We start from the raw sequence: 24,577 nt of genomic DNA, 5'->3' as shown, positions 1-24,577 counted from the left end.
TCTCTGGATATAGTGAATGTGGAGAATGAAGGAGGTGGAATAACCTCTCTGAAGCAGGATGCACCATCCCCAGATAGGCACATATAGGGTCTCCCAGCCTGGTGACTCTTCCCTGGTCTAATCTGAACACCTCTGGCCTGCCACACCTCTCTAGCCTCCAGTTACCTGCTTTTCAGAAGATGTGCCATCCGTCTCATTTTCTCATTCCTTGGATGAAGCTCGTTCCCCATGCTGGATGCCAACCCCCAAAATCTGAGGTGAGAAAGCAATGCAGGAAGGCAATTCAGCTCCTTTGCAGGTCTGTCAGAGGATGCAATTGGTGCCTTTGAGCAAAATGATGCTGCCATGACCCAAACTGAAAATAGGAGGACCAGATAGAGATGGGCTACATTGAATTCGAGGCTCCATCCTCTGTACCAGGCCCTGGGCTAAGAACTTTACATGCTTCAGATTAAAACTTTACTAGGAGCAGGCGCAGTGACTCATGTTTGTAATCCCAGCACTTTGGGAGGCCGAGGTGGGTGGATCATCTGAGGTCAGGAGTTCAAGACCAGGCTGACCAACATGGTGAAACCCTGTCTCTACCAAAAATACAAAAATTAGCCAGATGTGGTGATATGTGCCTGTAATCCCAGCTACTCTGGAGGCTGAGGCAGGAGAATCACTTGAATCCAGGAGGCGGAGGTTGCAGTGAGCCAAGATTGCACCATCACACTCCAGCCTGGGCAACAAGAGTGAAGCTCCATCTCAAAACAAAACAAAATGAAACTTTACTAGGTTGGATTTATTGTCATGCTTGTTTTACAGCTTAGGAAACAGAGGGCAGAGAGGCTCCATAGCTTGCTGAAGGTTACATAGCTTCAAGTGGCACAGCTTGGATTTGTACCCAGGCCTCTCAGATGCCAAGTCTCTGCTCTTGATCATAACCCTAAATTACAGCACCTCCCAGTTGTTCCTTATGCCAAATCTCCCTCTGCTCTGGATCCCCTGCGGTCCCTCCTCACTTACCTTGGTGCTTACTCCTGTTTCTGTCCTTGGTACTCGGTTCCTTGTTGCGTTTCAGGTCTCCTGGACATTGGGATTCATCAATACAGGGCAAAATCAGCAACAATCACAGGCTGCCACGAACCCACTAATTTGGAATCAGAGATTTAGGAATGTAGCAAAACTTTTGGAAGCTACGATCCAATTTGGAAACTAGCCTCCCTTCTGGGGATGCTAAACTGCCTCCACCTTTATTTTGATATCTCCCACCTATTCCTGTTATACCAAGGAAGAACAAACTAACTGCCTGACATTAGTTCAGGCAGGGAAAGGTTTCAGAGGAAGCAACATTTAAATTACACTTTCTGCATGTCTAGGGGTTCACCGTGGAGAAAGAATGTTGGAGGGCTGGTTATGGGGAGAGCATTCTAGGCCTAGAAAACAGCAGAAGCAATGACTGTCTCCTTTCTCTCTCTCTCTTCCCAAAGACTCCCTCCTCCCCATTATTCTCCCTCAGAGGTGCCTGATAGCCACAGAATCTCTGGTGTTGACAAGGTGACAGAACTTCCCTTACATTGATAGGGCCACCCTGGAATCAGGACCTACTCTTTTGGGACAGAGCTCTGGGATTTCAGGAAAGGGTGGGACCCCACTTCTTCCAGCAAGAAGCGGTTCACAGGTCCCCACTCCTAATTACTTGACTCTTGCCTGTTTCTTCAGCTTCTGATTTTTCTCCTTTTTTTTTTTTTTTTTTTTTTGAGATGGAGTCTCACTCTGTTGCCCAGGCTGAAATGCAATGGCGTGATTTAGGCTCACTGCAGCCTCTGCCTCCCTGGTTCAAGTGATTCTCCTGCCTCAGTCTCCCGAGTAGCTGGGATTACAGGCACGCGCCACCATGCCTGGCTAATTTTTGTATTTTTAGTAGAGATGGGGTTTCACTATGTTGGCCAGGCTGGTCTCAAACTCCTGACCTCGTGATCCACTTGCACTGGGCTCCCAAAGTGCTGGGATTACAGGTGTGAACCACCACACCTGGCCTTTTCTCCTTTATCTGGTGAAGAAAAGCATGTCTTCTTTCCTGCCTATTGGCTGAAACAAAAATCATCACAGCTGGCTCGGAATAGCAGCCTGTCTCCAAGTTCCCTGAGTAATCATGTCTAGTCCAGGGCAGGTGCATGGAGAGGGTGGTCAGGGTAGGAGTGATACCACAGGTAGCACAAGGACATTTCCTCCAAAATATCTCTTTTCCCTTGCTTAGCTTCTTCCTAACCTCCAAGACTCCCCTTTTTCTTCCTCCATACACATGCAAGACTGATTTCTCTCTAGCTCTTTTCCTGCCACTAACAAATATAAGAATTCCTTGGTTCACAGGCAAGGGCCTTGGGGACCCAAGCTCCTTCAAAACAGATCTGTCTGGCTGACTCTGTAGGGATAATAAGCCTCTGGCAGTCCCCAGTTGTCCCTAAGATTGGCAAAGACCTGGCTTCTCATCCCAGTCTTTGAGGATGGCTCTCTTCTCCATGGGCAGCCTCTAGAATTGGTGCATCTGTCCCAGCCTTGCCTGAGCAAGAGAGAGCTGCTGGACCAGTCATTGGAAGGGCATATCGCTCCCTTTCATTCCGCTTGATCTCCTCATTCTCTCAGCTGTCATGCCAAAGGAATAGCTCATTGACAGAACAGAATATTTTCCTCAAATGTGCTTCTTTAGTTTCTGACACAGCCAGATGCAGGTGGACCTCACTTTGAGGAAACTCCATTAATCAGAGTTCTTCCTACATGGTTAGCAGTTACATACATTACAAAGGAGTCATGATTTTAAGTTCTCATTTTATGTAATTTTGAAAGAGATATTTAGGGGTTGGGAGGGAGGTGGGATGTCAATTTAAGATAATTAGAGATGAAGAAGACTTCTGAAATTATGATGCAAGTCAGTAGTGATAGAGAATCTGAAGTATAAAACTTCCTTCTTTTATCATGTCATGGTAAAAACTATCAGGGCAGGGCTGGCACAGTGGCTCACACCTGTAATCCCACCACTTCGGGAGGCCAAGGCAGGTGGATCACCTGAGGTCGGGAGTTCAAGACCAGCCTGACCAATATGGAGAAACCCCATCTCTACTAAAAATACAACATTAGCTGGGCGTGGTGGTGCATGCCTGTAATCCCAACTACTTGGGAGCCTGAGACAGGAGAATCACTTGAACCCGGGAGGCGGAGGTTCCGGTGAGCCGAGATCATACCATTGCACTCGAGCCTGGGCAACCAGAGCAAAACGCCATCTCAAAAACAAACAAACAAACAAAAACAACAACAAAAACTATCAGGGCGGTTTTTTTGTTCATTTGTTTGTTTTAAGACAGCATCTTGCTCTGTTGCCTAGGCTGCAGTGCAGTGGCACAATCTCAGCTCACTGCAACCTCTGCCTCCCAGGTTCAAGCAATCCTTATGTCTCAGCCTCCTGAGTAGCTGGGACTACAGGCGTGCACCACCACACCTAGCTAATTTTTGTATTTTTAGTAGACACGGGGTTTTGCCATGTTGGCCAGGCTGGTCTTCAAATCCTTGCCTCAAGTGATCCAGGGTGGGTTTGTAAAGTGATGTGTACTTGACCTTCATGGCCCAGAGCCAAGATCTGGGTCAAGTGCCTATCTTGCGAAGAGGAAGGCTAACTAGCCAACCCCTAATGGGTAGGTCTAAGGAGAGGGCTACCTCATGCAAAGATTCAAAGGAAAGCTCGTGATCCTTCATTCCTTTTTTGGGAACTACATGGGCCTTAGATTGCTCAGAGGTGGGCAACCAAGAGAAGCTGGAATCTGGACTAATGCACAAACTTAGTCAGTATTCTGCCCTGGCATTTACACACTAACCGGCCAGTCCCCACCTTTTTTTTTTTTTTTTTTTTTTTTGAGACAGAGTCTTGCTCTGTCACCCAGGCTGGAGTGCAGTGGCGCAGTCTCGGCTCACTGCAACCTCCGCCTCCTGGGTTCATGCCATTCTCCTGCCTCAGCCTCCCGAGTAGCTGGGACTACAGGCACCCACCACCATGCCCGGCTAATTTTTTGTATTTTTAGTAGAGACAGCATTTCACCGTGTTAGCCAGAAGAGTCTCCATCTCCTGACCTTGTGATCTGCTTGCCTTGGCCTCCCAAAGTGCTGGGATTACAGAGTGAGACACCGCACCCTGCCTAGCCCCCTATTTTTACAAGGGGAGATTTTCCAGTAATCTGCCAATGTCAGGCCAGCTGTGGGGAAGATTTATAGACCCAAACCAGGGACAAATGGCATTCTTTCAGGATACAAGACTCTTTAAGGAGGAAGTGGAAAAAGTGCAAGACTGATGGCCAAGACTATTAGGGCAGGGAGGAAAAATTGATTACTGTCCCATGAACAGATTGGACTTTTTGTCCAATGATCCTTGAGTACACTGAAGTGAAAACCTCCACTATCCCCTCTACATCCTAAACCCAGGTCTGTTCAGAGAGGACCAAACTACAGGGCCCCTTGAGATGAGTGGGGACACCTAAACAGCCAGGACTGGAATGATTAACTAGCAACTCGGTGAACTAACACTTCCCTTGTTCCCAGGACAAAAACAGCACGAAGAACACTTTCCTCCAGCTGTGTTCACTGAGTCACTAAAGGACTAAAGCAATTATCACAGGAAGTTTGGAAAGCCTCAATTCTATATAAAACAGATGTAGGTATCCAAAACTTTTTCATTGAATGAAGTGTCACATTCATCCTGATTTGCTCTCTGGTGATACCATCACTCGTCATATCTCCCTTAACAGCCTCGTTGAAGGCAGCAACCATGTCTTAATCAACTTTTCATGCCCCTTAGTGCCTAACAGTGTGTGGCACATTGTTGGTCCTCAGTGGACATCTAATAAATCTAGTTGAACACAAATGGGCAAGGGACTCAGCTTAACACCCCTTTCAACTAAGGAAATTGGGTCCTAGAGCATGAGAAGAAATGTTTTAAACCCATCTTCTCTTTTGGGTAGGACAGGGACCTCAACCTGTGGCCACTGCCTCCAGTCCTGGCTTCCTGGGCCTTACCCAAGTTGCTTGGGAGGGTGCACCTACCAAGGGCAGTCTGGTGCCCTTCCACCCTTCAATCAGCCTGATACTGGACCTTTCCTCTCTCCAACCCAATACTGAGATGTGCACACCTGAAAAGATAGTACTTGAAAAATTTTTCTATTATCAGAGCAAACTGATGAAGCTTCTGAGGTATTAAGCAATCCATCATAACATTTGTGACCGGTTAACTTTAATTTTCAAAATAAATCTGCAGTATTTTGCATGTTAGTAATACAGTGCTGGTATTGACAGGTAAAATCATCATCTGCTTACATAGAAACCTTCATTTAGGAGCACACCGTAGGAGGGGAATGGATACACAATAAAAAGCAAATGCAGGCCAAGCAGCGAAACCTAGAGCATAACAGGCTGGATGTCAAATTTAAGGATTATCTAATACAACTGTTTAGCTGCCAATCTGATAAAGGGGAAGCTCTTAACCAGGTTACAACCAGAAGGGAAAAACATACTCTCCCTTTTCGTAGAGCAGTGGCCGTCGTGCCTTCAACACCTGGTTGAATCAGTTCATCAACATCGAAACTCAGTTCCAGTTCCAAGACACAGGAGAATTTCACCACACAACCTATTCGGTCCCCCTTTTCAGTGGCCCACCCACAACCCCCTCCTGCCATCGACTCTCTCTCTCCCAAAAGAAGACATGACGTGGCTTTATTATTGCAGACAAGCTTCTTAAGTGAATAAAGAATGCATACAAAATAGCATTTTAACTGAAGTCATACAATGAAGTCTCACTCCTGTTTATTATACAATGAATTGATAAAACAATTATTTCTAGTATATATCTTTTTTTTTTTTTTAGAACTAATACTTTCAGGGTTCTGACAACCACATTCTAGCTTAGGGGTAGGGCCCACACCTGCCCCCACTGAGGACTGCTCCCTGGACCACTGTGGAGGAAGCCTGGGCTGTCTGAATTGTGGATTATGATTGCCAGCCCATCAGAGATAACAGATCCCAGCAGGCAGAGCCAGAACCCAATTTTGGGTCTGCATGCCAGGGAATGTGGACTTCCTCCAAATGTAGCCACTGTGCCTCCCAATTCAGGCCTCAGCAGGGTCATTCTTGGGCTTTCCCTACACGAGTCCTTCCAGTAGTCCACACATAATGCTCTACATATTAAAAACAAACCATTTTTGTACTGTGGATAAGAACAGTTGTAACAAAGTCATAGCTACATATTTTTCTCTACATTTTGTTTATTGAGACAAACTAATTAAAAGGCACAAACATAGGGCATGTTTACATGGACATTATAACAAACATATACATTAAAAGTGTAGGAATGTGTTGCCTTCCTGCTAAACAGAAAGTTCCTAAGCTTTTATATATACAAAAGTTGTACAATTTAATGTCCTAAAGTACAAAAGATCATTTATAAAATTATTTTACACTAAGTACTATTTATTTTATTTTTTTTACTATGTAGTTCAACCCCCTAGAACTGTTTTGTATAATGACACACAGATACCTGTCCCTGATGTAGGAAGTCTGCCTCAGATGCAAGGTATTTTGATGCTTGAACTGACACAGTAGGGTATAAACGGAAATCATCCAGTTTGATAGTCAGTCCTGCAAACATTCTGCAAGATTAACACAACTAATTTCCATTTCTCTTAACTGCAATGATTAAAAAATGAAAAAAACCAAAAACATATTGCAACTTAAAAAAAAAATCACAGCGTCTTGGTTTAACTTTTTTTTTTTAACACAATGCTTTAAAAACAATGTGTGGCATGATGGTGTAAAGAGTATCTGTTTCCCTAGCTTTTGGTTTCTACTTTATGTACAGAGATAAAATATCCTGCTAAGAAATAAAAAGCACATGTCTCAACGTGCACAATCATTGCTGGGTTTCTACAGGGAGTGCAGACAGCTGTCTCCCTGAAACCACCACAAAGCTGATACAAGTGTTTTCTCAAAGAAAAAAAAAAAAAGTGATGTCCATATTTACAAAGTTGAACAAATCTGAGCAATACTTAAGGAACGGAAGGAGAAATTTTAAAAAAGATACACTCTGCATGTTCTGAAGGGGCATATACTACCTAGTTAGTGGTTAGAATAAAAACTGTATACAATTTAATATAAGACATAAACTCTAGTGAGCAACTAACACATCTGTCCCTGTTGTAACATCAACAGGCTCTGATTGGGAGAGAGAGGGGCATATCACATCCCAGTGCCTCCAGCGTCTTCCAATTTAAAGCAATATATTTGAACTGTTCCAAAGTACTCCTTGGCTCCTAAACAGGAGTCCCGTTGGCCTCTGTTTGTTAGGAGGCTGCCTGTCCACACACTTGACTTCTCCTCTGTCAGTTGAGGCTTTTCTTAGCAAAACACAATTTGTAGATTTTTTTAAATTTTTTTTTTAAAAAGTCAACTACAATGCTATTTTCCATCGGGATTAATATGCTGAGCAATATTTACATCTCCAAATATCAGGTCACAATCCCTATTATATGTTGAAGTTAGAATGATAAATTATCATATGCTTTGCATATCAGAGCTGGTATCACCTTTCCCATAGGGAATGCTGCCTGAAATTAACATATTCCCAAAGGTAAAATGCATATTCTCTGAAATGCATTTTATTATGACAATGCATGTATTTACTCATAAAAACAATAAACACAGACAATTCTACACTAGCTCTCAATCTGTGGATTTAGAATTTCAGGTTAAAATCAGCCATCCACCTTGTATAGGGAGAAGAGTTCTGCTAGTGTTTACAATAAAGTGATTCCTTGGGATTAGAAATAATAATGCTGTTTTTTTTTTTTTTTATTTTGAAGTGGGTTCTACTTATTTATGATTGGTTTTAATTCTGGCATTTCATCTTGCCAACTACTATCCTGTTTAAGCAATGTTGTCAGCTAAAAGGAATTTCTGATTAAACTAAAGTGGTCCAGTGATAAGTTACATACACACCCTACTTTGAATAATCCCAGCCAAATTGGAGGAAAATGCTACCACACTCTTATTAACTAATATAACAAAATCTCCCAATTTCATGGTTTACTTTTTGCTTTAATCAACTAAAAGTTAAGTTGCTGGTAAATATTTACTTTAACCCATATTTTGATTTTATAATACTGTTTACCAAGGCGGTGATGTAGGCAAAGCTTGGGGCAAGAAAGGCATGCTCTCTACAGGTCTCATTGCTATATTGAGAGGGGCAGCTAATGTCATAGGCGTGGGCAGATTCATTGGAGATGTGATGGTGACAGGGTGTGCTATATTCACTGGGGCAGTGACGGGGGTGGGGAGGTTGACTGGGGTAGTGAGTGTTAAAGGAGAGGTCATGGATAATGGACTGGTTATAGTTACAGGATGCCCTATGTTCATTGGGCTGGTTATGTTAACTGCACTTGAAACATTTACTGGACTTCTCATGCTCATTGCAGCTGCCACTGTGACTGGGTTTGACATAGTTCCAGATGACACAGAGGATGTTATATTGAATGGAGTAGTGAGAGTCACAGGTGTTGTAGCAGCCGTCGAGGTTTGGCACAGGTTAGCAGCTTCTAAAATAAGAAGACAAAAGGGTCTTTAGATTCTCAAAACAGTGAGCAAAATTCACAAACAGTTTCTGAATCAATTTCTTTTCATTAAAAATGTCAAACATTTAATCAAATTCCAGTTTTCTATCAAGTGGTCAACAGAACAGAGGGTCTTTCTGAGCACAAGCCTGGGGGCCAGGGATCCCAGTGTATGAATCACCTTCTGATGCTATACCTCCTGTAAGGACTTAAGCAACTTGTTTAGCCTTGCACTTTAGGTTTCAAGTTCAGATTTACTTACCTACCTCACAATGATGCTGAGAGGATCAGTTAACTTCTGCAGTGCAGGGCTAAGTGTTCTCACTACTACTTCATGCAGTTCCTCTGAGTTCTAAAAACTTTCCTGGGAAGAGCCAACCTCCAGCAGGCCAGGCTAAAGAGCTTGTTTACACAGAGCTGGGCCAATGGTTACACAATAACAGATAATCAGAAAAATCTTCTCATAAGGCACACTGTAACTAGCACAGAGAGGTGTGCATACTCAATAAGTATGTTAAAGCCTGAGACATGAAGTCACATTCTGTTACGGTTTTAAAAATGCATAACTGGGAAACGATAAACAAGCTATTTTAGTATCATCTGTTTGTTTCAGTTTTAGAAATATGTTTCAGTTAAATAATCTTATTCTTTCTGGTTATGTCTCTTAACTACATTAGGAAAGAAAAAAAACACTCCTCAATAAGTTCATGTTCTCCTCACTCCCATTTCTTCTTCTGTTTCTGATGTTGATACAATCACCTATTTTATGCCTAGTATCTTTAACTCTACATATTACACATACCACCAAACATACTAAAGAGAACTAGCTAGGCAAGGAGACCCTGCAGTGAGTTAGTGGTCCCTGGTCCTTCTGACCCAACAAAACCTGAACACTTTTTTTTCTGGGACAGGGTCTCCTTCTGTTGCTCACGCTGGAGTGCAGTAGCATGATCATGGCTTACTGCAGCCACAAACCTTCAAGGCTCAAGTAATCCTCCCACTTTAGTCTACCAAGTAGCTGAGACTACAGGTGCGTACCACCATGCCCAGCTAATTTTTGTGTTTTCTGTAGAGATCGGGTTTCACCATGTTGCCCAGGCTGGTCTCCTCCTAGGCTCAAGCGATTTGTCACCTCAGCCTCCCAAAGTGCTGGGATTAAGGTGTGAGCCAAGTCTACACACTTCTTAAAAAATACTTCCCTTCAAGGTAACACCCCCAACCCACCCCTCAACAAAATTCAGCACCAGAAAACAGCAGTAAAATGATGGGTAGGCTAGCTGTGACTTGGCTGTCAAAATGGAGAAACATACTTGAACTAACGATAGAGATCTGTATGTGATCCACAAAGGTCTTATCACCGCAGGGGGACCCTTGAGTTAAGCAGCCCTTACTTGAGCAATACAATGTAACTTTGGCATACACCATTCTCCCTATCAGGGATTCCCAAACCTGGGTGATTATCAAAATCAACTATCTAGAGGACTTCAAAAAATACAAAAGGACTCCAGGAAAATCAATAGTGAAATTTAGATAATTTAGATGCAACCTGGGAAATGTGTATTTTTAAAAAGCTTCCCAGATGATATGATCATCAATCAGGTTTGAAAACTTACGTTAGCTTATTTAGGCCTAATATTTAAAGGGATGCTGTAAATTCAAGTTTAGGTTTTCAGGTCAGGAGTCTCCTCTCCCCTAAAATGTGACATTTACTAATATGAATACAGAGGTTTCTAACATCAGTGGTCTTTTCCAGAGAGATTCACGCTATGAATGGGAATACAATAACATTTTGTTTCATGGAAGTCAGAAGATGAGCTAAACAATCAAGTCTTATTGTGCAAGCAAACTGAAATACAATACCAAATAGAGGAGTACACCAAGAGAGAGAATGAGAGAAAACCAATTCACTTTAAGGTGCTGGGAGTATTGCTGAGGATATTCTCCGCCTGCTTTCACCAAAGAATTTTTACTTTCTTATTTGCTGACCCCCTTACCTCCTCCCCCGTGTTTTCTTTTTAATCTAAGTGACCTTTTACTATGACTTAAACATTTTTACTCCTTATCTAAGTAAAATACCCTTCATAATATACTTTCAACGCACTATACAATTACCATAGCACTACACTTTTTCCTCCCCATTGCCAGTCCCCTCTCCCCATTCTAACACAAAAGTTGTTTTTTTTTTTTTGAGATGGGGGTCTCAATCTGTTGTCTAGGCTGGAGTGCAGTGATGCAATTGTAGCTCACTGCAGCCTCAAACTCCTGGGTTCAAGCGACCTTCTCACCTTAGCTTCCTGAGTAGCGGGGACTATAGACACGCACTGTCACGTCCGGCTAAATTTTTTTTTTTTTTTTTGAGTTTTTGTAGAGACGGGGTCTTGCCATGTTGCCCAGGCTGGTCTCAAACTCCTGGCCTCAAGTGATCCTCCCACCTTGGCTTCCTGAAGTGCTGGAATTATAGGTGTGAGCCATCACACCTGGCCAAAACATTTTATTAAAATAATGACAAATCTTCAAATGGAAGCTAGGAACAAGCAGCACCTGAGGAATGGTGGAAAGCCTATATGGACTGCTGTACTCTTTTCTTCCAATGCCAGTAAATGTATGAAAAAGAAAGCTGACTGAGCCTGGTGGCTCATGCCTGTAATCCCAGCACTTCGGGAGGGCGAGGCGGGCGGATCACCTGTGGTCGGGAATTTGAGACCAGACTGACCAACATGGAGAAACCCTGTCTCTACTAAAAATACAAAATTAGCTGGGCATGGTGGCATATGCCTGTAATCCCAGCTACTCGGGAGGCTGAGGCAGGAGAATCGCTTGAACCCAGGAGGTAGAAGTTGCAGTGAGCCAAGATCACGCCATTGCACTCCAGCCTGGGCAATAAGAGTGAAACTCCATCTCAAAAAAAAAAAAGAAGAATGCTATTCCTTTTATTTTTATCCAGGTATAGGAGGTTTAGAGATCACTCTGGCCAGGTGCGGTGGCTCATGCCTGTAATCCCAGAACTTTGGGAGTCTGAGATGGGTGGATCACTTGAGATCAGGAGTTCAAGAGCAGCCTGGCCAACATGGCAAAACCCTGTCTCTAGTGAAAATACAAAAATTAGCCAGGTGTGGTGGCACACACCTGTCGTCCTGGCTACTCGGGAGGCTGAGGCACAAAGGAGGTGGAGGCTGCAGTGAGCCGAGATCACGCCACTGCACTCAAACCTGGGCAACAGAGCGAGAGACTGTCTAAAAAAAAAAAAAACAGAAGGGATCACTCTGAGGGCCACGCTACACGAAGCAAAGAAGCAAAAGATGGAAGAAACTACACAGAAAAGGAATTACATACAGAGGAGCCCACAGATAGAGGATTCCTTAACATTTAACATAGTAAGACACTGCAGAGGTGGAGGAGGAAGAAGGAATTTACAAATCTGCCCTTTGGCTCATGGTACATTGACAAAATGATTCATTTGAAATGGCTGCACAATAGTCCAGAAGCCAAAGCTGTACTAGGTAAGTTGAAAAGTACATTGAAAACTGATATTCCAACTGATTTGTTAGATGATATACACGAGAGAAAAGCAAATCATTTAAAATTTTTTAAGCAATTACAGTAAAGTCCTCAGCAGCAGAAGACTAGGTATGTTAAGGCCAGCCATAGTGATGGACTGAAGGAGATTTAAGGGTGTGACCAAGAGAAAAGACATCAACACTATAGAATCTGAAACATGTAATAAATAATACAATGAAAAAGAACACTAAAGAGCAAAAACAGCACAGTTGTAAGAAAATGAACTTATGTACACACAAGGATATCCACCTCTAAAAGTGGGAATATTTTAGAAAGGTTAAAAAAAAACCCACAATGCATGGAGATTGACAGCAACTTGAAAATAAAAATGCAACTCTGGGCATAGCAAAGGACCAATTTTGGCTCCAAGTTTGTAACAAAAAGTAAATCAAAAGAAAGAACATGATAGAAGTACTGAGAACTTTTAATTCCTAGTAATAACTTATCTGCCAATAACTATACTTTACCAGATATTTCCCAGCATGCACTATTTCCATGTTTCCATTAAGCTACATTTCCTAAAACTGTGGCTTCTCTACCTTTGATCACTTGGCATACTAAATGAAAACACTTCTCTAGCCATATTTTCAACACTGGAAGCTGTGCCTTACCTTTCTTCCTTGCTTTAACAGCTTCTTCCCACAGTCTCAGTGTTTCTACCTGCTTTCCTGGCCAGCTTGTCACATGTTGTTGTTGTTGTTGTTGTTGTTGCTGCTGCTGCTGCTGCTGCTGCTTTTGGTTACTGGTCTCTTCACTCATGCATGCTATTACAAAGACAAACCAAAAACACTGTATTTACCTGTAAAACTGTTGCCGTTTTTTTTTTCAAAATTGACTTCTCATGCTTCTGTGATCTTAACCATTTAACCTGATAGCTCTTAGTAAGTGCATCTTTTCTACTGCTGTGTCTACATTGGTCGAAATAAACAAGCACTAAAAAGTCTAGAGAATTAGCGAAAAACAATATAAAAGAGAAAAGGAATCTTTGCTATAAAAAAAAACCAAGTGTCAAAAAAAAAAACAAACCAAGTGTCTTTAAAAATGGAAGTTTGAGGCCGGGCGCGGTGGCTCAAGCCTGTAATCCCAGCACTTTGGGAGGCCGAGACGGGCGGATCACGAGGTCAGGAGATCGAGACCATCCTGGCTAACACAGTGAAACCTCGTCTCTACTAAAAATACAAAAACTTAGCCGGGCGAGGTCGCAGGCGCCTGTAGTCCCAGCTACTCGGGAGGCTGAGGCAGGAGAATGGCGTGAACCCGGGAGGCGGAGCTTGCAGTGAGCTGAGATCCGGCCACTGCACTCCAGCCTGGGTGACAGAGCGAGACTCCGTCTCAAAAAAAAAAAAAAAAAAAAAAAAATGGAAGTTTGATAATATTAATATAGGACTAATCAACATTCAACAAAATATTTTTTACTTGACCACAACAATGTACACTAAAAGTGCATGTTTATGGGTCAGGTGCAGTGGCTCACGTCTGTAATCCTAGCACTTTGGGAGGCCAAGGCAGGTGGATTGTCTGAGCTCAGGAGTTCGAGACTAGCCTGAGCAGCACGGTGAAATGATGTCTCTATGAAAATACAAAAAAAGTAGCTGGGCGTGGCGGTGTGCGCCTGTAATCCCAGTTGCTTGGGAGGCTGAGGCAGGAGACTCGCTTGAACCTGGAAGGCAGAGGTTGCAGTGAGTCGGGATCGTGCCATTGCACTCCAGCCTGGGCAACAGGGCGAAGATTCCATCTCAAAAAAAAAAAAAAGAAGTGAATGCTTATAAAGTACAACACACTAGATAACAAACCCAACATACTTACAAAGAAGCAAAAATGGATAGATATAACACACATTAAGTTTTCTTCCCCATTCTCCTGTGGCCACCTATTTTTTTGAGAATTTGATGTTTCTACTGCATAAAATACATATATAATAGAATAAAGGATTAGGAAAATGCCTTCTTCTAGTGGTTAGGGCAATCTTAAAAGAAAAATCCTGGGTAAATGCAAGTATTCTATCTTCAACTCTGAATTTAAGGCAAGCAAAACATTTAAACCTGCAAGTGGATATGATATCTCATTTCTCTACAGATTTGGGTTTGAAAAGCACGCTTATTAACACTGCTTTCACCTTAAAGGTTATTAGCAGCTTATCAATTCTGTTTGCATACATGAAAGTAAAGCATAGTTCTGACACAAATATATTCTGTCCATTGTTGCCTGTTTGCACATGTTGGCAATAGGAGGAAACATATAAACATATTAATACCTTTGATACATTATGAAAACATGCATATTTCACCAATCTGAAATATAAAAGAAATAAAATCTGAAGCACCACCTACTTTTACTGATGCCTTGTTTACATGTATTACAGTTGATACTTTGGCTCTGCCCATGAGTCTTTAAGTGGCTGGTGATGTATGCTGCACTCAGGAGCTTCCCACAGATGTTACATGATACCTTGCCTTCGTGGCGCACCATGTGTGTCCGCAGTCTGTCTTTGGTGGCAAAGGCAGCAGTGCATGTCTGCATGAGGGAGGAAAACTTTTTTTAAATATAGACTATCCTGTTCTACTCATTTTAAAGTACGTTATATTCTATGCATTACCCTATCCACATATGCAAGCTGACAACTAGTTTAATTTTAATTGCATATGTTACCTAGAATCATAATCATAATAAAACACTTCATAAATTTTAGACTCTTCCATTTTAAAGGAAGAAAATACATCAACACAGAGTAGCACAAAAAATGTAAGCTTTAGGGTAAGTTAAACCTGGGTTTAAGTTGAGCTCCACAATTTACTAAACAGCATAATGTTGAACAAGTTGGTTAACCTATCTGAAGGTTTCTTCATCTGTAAAATGGGGATAATAACATCTCTCACAAAATTACTAGTGGATTAAGAAGAGCCTGGTATACATAGCAGGCACTCACTCAATGACACTAGCTTCCTTCCTCCAATTAGATCCTTCTTAGAATTCAAATCATTTACTTAATAAAATCAGTCATTAACAAACTTAACTGAAAGGTGCACTAAAAGACTTCCAGCAACAAACTAGAATTACCAATGCCTAAAACGGTCATTTGATTTAGCAAAATTCTTAATCTTTTCATTATTATAACTGATGTCAAATAAAATCATTAACTGGAATGGATTTTTAAACAACTAGAAAGTGCTCCAATTTGGTAATAACAGACAAAAATCCGGTAAGTGATAACATTTGGGAGAAAAATTCATTATTTTCTCCTATTACAGTTAAAACATCTTCAATAGTCAACCCAGAAATTAAAGCCCTTTATTCCTTTATTCATTTCAAATACACAACCACCTTTGCAAGACCGTAACGTTTTTTTCCTAACAAAAAATACTATTGCCCAAAGAAAGGGAAATATAGCTTAACAAAAACAACACACTTAAATTTTTAAATGATCTTGCTTTACAGAAACAGAGGCTGTCAGTTATATTTTATAAAACTAGAAGTCAAATGGGCCACATTTACTGAGGTCAGTGATTTTAAGACTATTCAAGACTGGTGAGATTCAACTGCTTCAGACCTTCTGGATAAGTGCTACACTAAGGATAAGTCATTTTAACTCTTACTTGGCATTTGAAGGGTCTTTCTGTTGAATGCACATGTTTTACGTGACAGCTTAAGTGGTCAGGCCTGTGAAAAAGAGAGTTTCAACAGAAGATATAATCGAACACACAGAGAAATGCTATTTATGTGATGCTTACATGCTTGGCAGATTGGGAGGGGGTGCATTTTACAGAAAGCTAGCAGAATTACCAACCTCCCTCCCCCAGTGCAAGTCTCCTTCCCTCTCTTACCATAAACAAAGTCTCAGGCCTCTACTTGTTAATTTTCTCTCCTAGTCAACATCAGATCATATTGTCTTGATTCTTTACAATCACAAACTACCTGAAGTTTTACTCTTAACACCTGCCAGAAACAGCTACCACTATACTAACTCTAAAAACTTTAAAAAATGAAAATTAGTGAAATGTTGGTGCTTTCAGAAAAATGAAAAAACAGTCTAAAAGTTTAATTAAGAACATCCAAGGTCATACCAACTTCCAAGAAATGTTACTTTAATTTGCACAGTGACCCTCATGTCTAGTGCCCCAACTGAACTGAAAACTGGTGGTTTTGCAGTGGTAAGTATTCATGTTCCAAATGAAAGCCTGAGTCCACCGAGGCACTTGTTAAGTGAAAAAAACAGGTTAATCACTATGTCACCACTTGTCAATCACACCAAACTGGGGTTAGACCTGAAGGTGTTAATACTTCTTTATCTATCACCAATCTCCTCTAATAACACAGGTCTGTCCACATCTGTTCTCACATAAAAATTCTAGATCACATGGAGACAAAACTGAAGTACACTGATACCATAATGAAACAAAGCAAAGCAAAGCAAAATGCAGTACCTTGAGAAGCCTTTCCCACAAACACTGCAAGTATAGGGTTTGGTGATGCCTCCTTCATGAGACCTCACATGGTAAGTCATCCGGTCCTTCCTCTTGAAGCGCTGATTACAAATAGGACACTCGAAGGGCTTCTCATCTGAATGGGAGAGCTTGTGCCGATTGAGATGGTACACATCTCGGAAGGCCTTCCCACACATCTCACAAGCATGGTTCTTCTTGACAGGCTTACTGGGTTTCTTGACAGATTGGGTCACTGGCATAGCTGTGGTGCTGGCACTGCTACTGGGGTTGGTGCCCGAGGAAGATGTAGTGACTGTTGACAAGATGCCTGCAATGGTCGAGACCAACGAAGTTCGGCTGCTGTCCCCAGCGATGGTAGAAATAAGGGGAACCACCGTGGTGGGGGTTTTCTTTGGCCGGGACACCAACTTGATCCCTGTGTGGCAGGATTCGTGGCGCCTCAGGTGATAGCTGTCCCTGAAAGCTTTACTGCAGTAAGTGCACACAAATGAAGTTTTGGGTTTTTCTTTTTTAATCCCAATGGCATCCTTTAATGTTTCTGGTGCACCCTGAGGTTTCTGAGTTATTGGTATTGGAAGCAAGGGTTTCTGATCAGGGGGCTCCACAGCAGAGCTCAGGAGGGGCAGCAAACTGTTCTGTGCTGCCTGCTGTTGGTGATGGGAAGCTTCATGGGCCTAAAACCAAACATTTACACTTCAGAAACTCAGCCTCTCACAAAGGCCTTCGAAATTCAACATGCTCCAGGCAATAGAGACTAGAAGAAACAGTCAAAGAACCTATCAGCTACTCTGCAGTGGTAATCCAGCAACCACCTAGTTACTCTAAGAGCTCACAATACAAAGCATTGAAAAATCACTGTGCAGACACAAAACTTTTGCAACTAAGTTGCTGACAGTGATCTTGCTTTTAAACAGCTGACTAAACTACACACTATCCTGGTTCATAAGGGACAGACCAGCTGATGAAATCAGTTTGCATTAGTCTGTCAGTGCTGAAACTAAGTTTAAATAACATATTAAAAAAAAAAAAACAAAAACTCCAGATTTAATAGTACCTTACTGCAGCAACACACACATACACACTCACGTACACACAATAACATAATCATCTATTTGTCTATCACCCAGAAGAAAAGCATCATGTCTATCAGAAAACTCAGATTGAGGAAGGGGCTGTTGCTAAGTGATGAAAGAAATCTAGTTCTCTAAACACATTTGCTAGTTGTTAACTTTAAGTTTTCACTTGACTACTAAAAGGTTTAGTTGAAACAAAATCTGCTCTTAAGCAACCTGGAAGGCATCTGTGAAGGTAGCCCATAGCAAAACACCTGTCAGTTGTTTCTCGGATTATTTAATTGTATACTGAAGTCTGCATCTTTCAGCAACACTAGCTGTTCAAATCCCAAACTCTCAAAGACAGACTAATGAGAAAAACAAACTATAAACACTTATATTCCTTTCATATTTATCTTCTTCCAGCAGTTGTAGGTTTCAATAAAGTATTAGACATTTGCTGTTATGATGTGCTTCTCCACTCCCAAAACTGGAGGCTGCACACTGTAAATTCTTTTGGCTGCACTGAAACCAAAATTTCACCATGGGTCAGGTTCTTGGCATTTATGAGTAGTTCCTCTCTTGGTTCTGATACTTTCAAAATTCTCCATACTGATAAACATTTAGGAAATGATGGAAAAAATTCCTGAAATAGTTCTTCCTAATATGTTGTTCTTTACCAACATTATTTTTGAAACTCTTGACAGTGAGCCCAAGCCCCTATGCTTTGAGTTTTGTAATCCTAATAGGATGCATGCACTCAAGAGGAGTTTCAAATATTTTAAGCATACAATGTCCTACTAGGGGCCCATCCCATCATCTTAGACACTTTAGACAGTTATTTACCCTTCTTACTCTATAACCACAAGTCCCACAGCTAACTTGATTAAGGACGAAAAAAAGAGGAGAAACGCACACACTCACTCACAGCTCCTCCTCTGATGGGTAAGAACATCTACCACACATTGCTCTATGTTTACTTGGTGGCAGCATAACAGTTAAGCCTGGAACTCGTCTCCCCCAAATGATTAGGAGGTGTAGTATCCAGAGTGCTCAGTTTCAATTTAATAATTTTGATGTAATCACCCTTTGAGTCCTGGAAGCATTCTCAGAAATTATGTGGTTACTTATGAGTCTCTTTCTGGACTTACTGCTCCTAGCAAATTACAGTCCGCTTTTAATCTAATTTGTGAAGCTCCTGTAAATACAAGGGTCTATCAACCCAGGTGACATCAGTAGGAACTTACAGAATTTGGACTCCAGTCGTAATCCCTTTTCCAACCTGGCTGTAGGATACTCAAGTTTCCATACAGTATACAAATAGTTAATAGCTGAAGATAGCTGAAGATATACAATTTCAAAGGCTAACAGATCAGATAATAGGGAATGCAGATCTTCTGGACAAAGTTCAGACTTATAGCATTTAGAGGCATTTTTCAACTCTAAACAACCATTAGTACAATGGAGTACTAAAAGCACTTACTGCCATTTTACCAATTCAGATGTCTGTGGCAACATAAAGTATTTTTACAGCATTGCTGAAGCTCACTCTCACACGAGGGTCACACCAGGTCCCTGCTTCTTGGGTGAAATGCTGTAGAACCACTACAGGAATCACTCTCTGAGGATTCCTAGGATCCCCACACTTCTACATGAAGCCTTCTAAGGGGGAACTGGGTTTTCCCAACTTGTTCTCTGGGGGAGAGACAGAGTAAAATAACAACCACAGCCAGCCTTCAGTGAAGTGATTTATTTTAAAAATATAACTTCTGGGTAGGCTTTTATTTGACTAGCATTATCAAACCAAAGTTTTAATTTTATATCCCATCTCTTTCAACTGCAAGGCTTTTTAACCTTGCCCAAGCTTTCCTTTTCCTGGGGCTGGCAAGAAACAAAACAGAAATGTTATTTCATCACCCAGGGTAGTAGGATATGGCACCATGAAATCTCCAGTGCCAGAGGGTAAAAGATTTTGTACTGAACAAATTAACATCGGTGAGTCATATCTTGAATGTCCTGTTAGAAGAATCATCCATCAAACATTTTAATAGCTATAGCTTTCACTTTCCACCAAGTTATCTGGAAAGCAAGCAGGCATTAAATTCTTTTAAAATATAAATTCAACAGGATGCTCCAGGAAACAAACAAGATAACTTAACTCCATATCCCCAGTGAAAATTACTTAAAACCAGAACTGATTAAGTCTATTCATACCTTTCCATAGAAAAGACTGAAATATTCTCTTTACCCATTCAACTGCTCTCGGCTCTAAATTTTAAGTTTTCCAACAAATTTCACTGCACACATTGCCAAGCCCAGGATCAAATATTTGTTTTCACACTTCTCCATCAGGTGGAAAAAAAGATTTTAATAGCTGAAAAAAATTAAATAATATAAAATCCAATTAAAAAGTTGATCAATAAACGCTTGGCATTTGTTTTATCCAGGGGAAAAAATAATTTTTAAAAAGTATTTCAAAAGATTTTTCAACCAGCTTTCCAAAGATGCGTTATGGGTTTTTCCTTTACATGAAGAACTCTTTTTTTTTTCTTTTTCAATCTGTATAGACACCATGCTTAATATGGTTTTTAATCACATAAGAAAAACACTTCAGTGGCCCATCAATCCCATATTTTAAAATGACTATTTGAGCTTTTTTCTGGGGAAAAGTATGTGCCACCTTTACACCAACCTGGATGCATGCTAGTTATATATCATTTCTTTTCCAATGCATTTTCAAGTTGGTTTATCACATTATTAGCAAGCTCATCAAAGTACAATAAAACAACACTGACCAGAATGAGAAAAGGGGGAAGTTCATGAATTCCATAATGTTGGGTATTTTCAATTTTAAGAAGCCCAAATATATTTTCGTAACTACTTAAAGATCAAATTGCCCACATGTGAAAAAATCGGTCTTAAAACAAAAGGCCAGTCTACACAATAGGTAATTTCTGAGTTATCCAAATCCCTACATTAACTCCACTAGGATGAATCCAGTGGCTGGGAGAATAATTTTTTGAAAATTCTGCATCCGTTCCTGTTAGTTCCAAAAGGTATCAAGCGCCCCAGCTACGCGTTTGGGATTTCACCAAGTATTCAAAGGAAAATAACTCAGAGAGGCGGGAAGAACGCACTTAAAAGTGACGAGCTTCCTAACCTCCTCCAGTTCCGAAGTTTCCTCGTGAGCTCATCGCTACTGCCCACTAAATGCTTCGTTTGCAAATAGAAAGGAGTAGGAAAAAAATAAGTTCCAGCCTAGATCTGCCAAAGAGGGGTCCCCCATCTAAAGTGGGCGGGCAAGAGAATTGCCAAAACAGATCGGCTACAGCCACTTTCAAGTTTCTTGCAAAAAAGCGAAGACCAACATCCCAGAGAGTGACTCATCTGGGGGCTTTGTAAGCGGACTTTGTTTGCTCTCTCCACTTGGAGGAAACGTTCGAGGTGGGCCGAGAAAGAAAAGCGCTTCGGGAGAAGGTCGGGCCTCCAAGAGTCCCGGCCCCCACCGCTCCCCCCGCCCTGGGCCGGCCCGGCTGGGGGATTCCCCGGGCTCAATGGGACGGCGGGAGAGCTGGACAGAGGGAGAAGGTGTCAGCTGCCAAGGCTCGGCTGAGGCTTGGGAAAGAAAAAATGTAAATCCAGTGAAAAAGTTTGGGGAGGGGATACACACTCACAACATCCTTCCCCCCCCCGAACTGGGTAAACACGAGAGGGGTGGTGGCGGTGAGGGGGAGTGGCGGGGAACATAGGGATACCCGCTATTCGCGGGGACACGAGAGGGGGTCAGAAAGTCAATACAGGCACGCACACACACAAAAAAAAGAGGGAGGTGAAAAGAGAACAAGCGAAAGATGGATGAAGTGGCTGGAGGGGACTCAGAGCAGGACCTGGCGACCTCCTCACCCCACCGTGCCGGACCGGGCCGGCACGCAGTGGCCCAGCAGCCCGCGCTATCCAGCGGCCCGGCGCCCTCCTTTCTCTGGGCCGCGGGGTGGTGACAGCGACCGGCCTCCTCCCTTCCCCTTCAGGGCGGGAGGGAAGGGTGTGTGTGAGTGTGTGTGTGTGCGTGTGTGTGCTGGGGGGCCCCCGGGTTCACCCCGAGGCCTGCTCTCTCCCCCGCACCCCGTGAGGCCGCCTCCTTTCACCTCAGCAGCCCCGCTCCGCCGGGGCGGGCGGGCGGGCGGAAAAACAAAGGGGGATTAAGGCCGGGCCGGAGAGCGGAGCCGGGAGGGAGGGGAGGAGGAGCGCCCGCCCGCCCGCCAGCCCGGGGCCCGGCCCCCCTGTCCCCCCCGTGCCCCCCCGGGGGGGCCCCCAGTACCTGGAACAGGAACGCGGTCCAGTTGGCCTCCATGGCTGCGGCGGCCGACCCCCCTCCTCCCCACTCCCCCCGCTCGGGGAGCCTCCTCAGCCGGAGGAGGCGACAACAAAGCGGCGGCGGCGGCGGCGGCAACGGCAGCGGCGGCTCCTCAACATGGCAGCGCCGAGCGCGGCCACTTCCGGTAACCTCCGGGACGCACCACCGCGGCGGCGAGCGCGGGCGGGGGGGGGGCCCCGGCCCGGCCGCCGCCGCCCCCAGTCGCCCGGACCCCCTCTGGGCGTCCCCGCTGCCGGCTCGCCGCCTCGGAGCTCAGCCAGTGCCCGCTGGCGGTGGGGTCAGGGCCCCCGCGGGGGGGCTGGGGTGGGGCCCGGGGCGGGGATGGGGCGCGGCGTCCCCCCCCGCGGGGGTGTGTGGTGCTGCGGTCCGTGGCTCAGGCAGCTGTAGCAGGGGGAGCTCAGGAGAGAAGATGGAGGACGCCAGGGTCTGGCGCTGGCCCGCTGGGCACAGCTGGGCCGTCTCCCGTGACTCAGACACGGTGTCCAGCACCGTAGCGTCCCTGTCAGATCCTCAGCGGAGGGCACAGGCCACAGCGGACACCCGGCTCTTCAATCGCTCATGCACAGCATGGTCCCCACCTCCAAATTGGGGGAAGCCCTTTCGACTTCGAGTGTCTCTTCCCTCTGGCATTTCCTCCCCGGTCGGCTAAGCCCTCCGCGCTCTCGCTATGATATGCATCTCATGGCTAGATGGCCTTCCAACTCGAGCAGGGAATCCCACTGGGGTGCAGCCTCAGATCCTCCCAGTGTGGAGGGAAACACTTCCCACGCGTAGAGATGTCATTACTGGGTTATTCTTGGGTGAAGGGCTGAGCCTCCCCATCCTCCCCTTCACTCCAAGATAGGATGTGAAATTCTATCCCAACACCCCTCCTCTCCCGCCAAAAATAAAAACAAGTGAGATAGTATAGACAAGAAATTATTTTAGTCCTTTAGTACAGTCTGTTTCCTCCTTCACCCCCAGAACAAAAATCGAACTTCTGGTTGGACAGCGTCAGGAGATGTCACTGAGGTGACCCCAGCCTCTGTGTTTGCAGTTCCAAGTCTTCCGTGTAGGCGTCACTGCTACTGGAACTTTGTAGATGAGGAGCCTGTATGATGATGTCCTGAACATTTCTATCCTTTCCTCACACAGAGGGTAGCTACTGGGAATATCAGAGACAAGCTATTATTAAACAAGTGTCTCTAGTCCAAGACATCTCCTGTGGCAGGGAAATGAGGGGGCAGGCTGTATCAGTGATATTTTTATAAACTCTGCTTTTAGGAAACATTCTTCAGATGGACGCATTAAGACTTCAACATTTTCCAAAACCAACTGAATCTTATCCCCTCCATTTTTCCCCCTCCAGACACTTCTAATCAAGGTCACCATCTCCAACTTCCCCCATAGACAATAAAAATATGGCTGGAGAATTCTACTGTAATAGAAAACCAAGGAGATACAATAATTTGACAGTGTGTTTCCTTTCCATCCACTAGACAAGAATACCCCCTCCCATTCTTTCCTCCCCTCAGTCACCAGAATGAAGGGGCTGGAAAACGTTGGTCTGGTTCCTTTTAGAGCTGATTCCCCATTGGATACTGCCTGGAGGCCTTGGGGGAGAAGTTCTGCAGTTTGGATCAGTAGCAGAAGCAGGTAACACATCAGGGAACCGGTCAGCCTAAGACAGGAGGGGACAGAAAATGATGAAAGAGTTTCTGATACATTTATCAGCTAAATTGCTATGGGTGACCCCCATGTCTCCTGTAATGTCCAAACCTAAGGAATTAACTAAGTAAACTAAAACCTTTATGTTCTTGCTCTGACCTTGGACAATGGAATTCTTTTTATTTTCATTCAGTGGACAGCAAATCTGCTTCTTCCCTGCCTTAACTCAAGGTCTGTGATGCACTCCTGAGTTTTCCTTCTTCCCTGCATAGTCTCTCCTCCCTAGCTACTGCCTTTCAAATTGGTGAAAATGAAGCTTCAAGATTATGAAAACCAGTACTTAATGAAGACCATTATTCTAATGACAATATCACTGGGCTCTTTTGAACTTGTTATGCTGGGATCTAGAAACTCTTTCCCCAGGAATCTTTCACACAGCACCTCTGGGGAGGGGTTTCCCACTAACAGGAAACAGAGGTCAAGTGAAAACAGTCCAGTTCTCATTACTGAAGAAATAAGATTCAGAAGAATCACTTTTCTTGAGGAAAATGGCTAATTCTATTTCTATCCATAAGACAAAACCAGAATTGTTTATTGCTCCTCAAACATCTTTAAAAAGAAAATTAACTTTTTAAGTTAATATAAATTTTAAACACTGAGCTACTTTCCAGAAGGAAAATATTCAGAAGTTTGAAACAAGTACTCAAAAACAATCAGTTCCAACTGTTAGAGGAATATAATGAAATCAGTATGATCAAATGCTCCATCCGTACCTAGAAGGGGCTATTTCTACCTTTAGGACAGACAATTTCTCTAACCAAACAAAAAGGAGCCCTCTCCTTAAGTGAATTTCCACAGACTATCTACTGGGGTCCAGTC

At 43.3% G+C, this 24,577-nt stretch overlaps 2 protein-coding genes across 6 annotated transcripts; one reads left to right on the top strand and one right to left on the bottom strand.

The window, feature by feature from the left end:
- Window positions 1–5,235: 5,235 nt before the first annotated feature.
- VEZF1 (vascular endothelial zinc finger 1) lies at window positions 5,236–22,165 on the bottom strand. Of its 5 annotated transcripts, none has more exons than XM_021929084.2 (7): window positions 21,995–22,165; window positions 19,160–19,371; window positions 16,604–17,298; window positions 15,776–15,839; window positions 14,513–14,696; window positions 12,794–12,946; window positions 5,236–8,609 (listed from the first exon to the last, which is right to left on the bottom strand). In XM_021929084.2, the coding sequence occupies exons 2-7, from the start codon at window positions 19,163–19,165 to the stop codon at window positions 8,182–8,184; spliced, it is 1,530 nt and encodes a 509-aa protein (XP_021784776.1). In that variant the 5' UTR covers window positions 19,166–19,371; window positions 21,995–22,165; the 3' UTR covers window positions 5,236–8,181. The 5 variants fall into 5 exon arrangements, with proteins under 5 accessions (XP_021784776.1, XP_021784775.1, XP_003912848.1 ...); XM_021929083.2 differs by having other exon boundaries at window positions 14,513–14,714; window positions 21,995–22,011; XM_003912799.3 differs by lacking the exon at window positions 19,160–19,371.
- On the top strand, window positions 12,073–23,805 carry LOC116270962 (translation initiation factor IF-2-like). The gene is made up of 3 exons (XM_031656959.1): window positions 12,073–12,124; window positions 16,848–16,978; window positions 21,827–23,805. The coding sequence occupies exons 1-3, from the start codon at window positions 12,073–12,075 to the stop codon at window positions 22,436–22,438; spliced, it is 795 nt and encodes a 264-aa protein (XP_031512819.1). The 3' UTR covers window positions 22,439–23,805.
- Window positions 23,806–24,577: the final 772 nt, after the last annotated feature.

Source organism: Papio anubis, chromosome 17 (assembly GCF_008728515.1).
Source record: "Papio anubis isolate 15944 chromosome 17, Panubis1.0, whole genome shotgun sequence".
In the NCBI taxonomy this organism is placed as follows: domain Eukaryota; kingdom Metazoa; phylum Chordata; class Mammalia; order Primates; family Cercopithecidae; genus Papio; species Papio anubis.
This window is presented reverse-complemented; position numbering and strand designations above follow the sequence as displayed.

Bases quoted from the DNA above. Each gene is read 5' to 3' on its own strand.
- LOC116270962 (XM_031656959.1), top strand. From the start codon at position 12,073: ATGATTCATTTGAAATGGCTGCACAATAGTCCAGAAGCCAAAGCTGTA. The intron at 12,125-16,847 runs GTAAGTTGAAAA...GTTTCTTGACAG, and splicing joins AGAAGCCAAAGCTGTACTAG to ATTGGGTCACTGGCATAGCT. The intron at 16,979-21,826 runs GTAGAAATAAGG...CTTTCACCTCAG, and splicing joins GGCTGCTGTCCCCAGCGATG to CAGCCCCGCTCCGCCGGGGC.
- VEZF1 (XM_009190330.2), bottom strand. From the start codon at position 22,027: ATGGAGGCCAACTGGACCGCGTTCCTGTTCCAG. The intron at 15,840-16,603 runs GTACTGCATTTT...TCTTTTTCACAG, and splicing joins TGTGGGAAAGGCTTCTCAAG to GCCTGACCACTTAAGCTGTC. The intron at 12,947-14,512 runs GTAGGTGGTGCT...TCTTTGTAATAG, and splicing joins TAAACAAGGCATCAGTAAAA to CATGCATGAGTGAAGAGACC.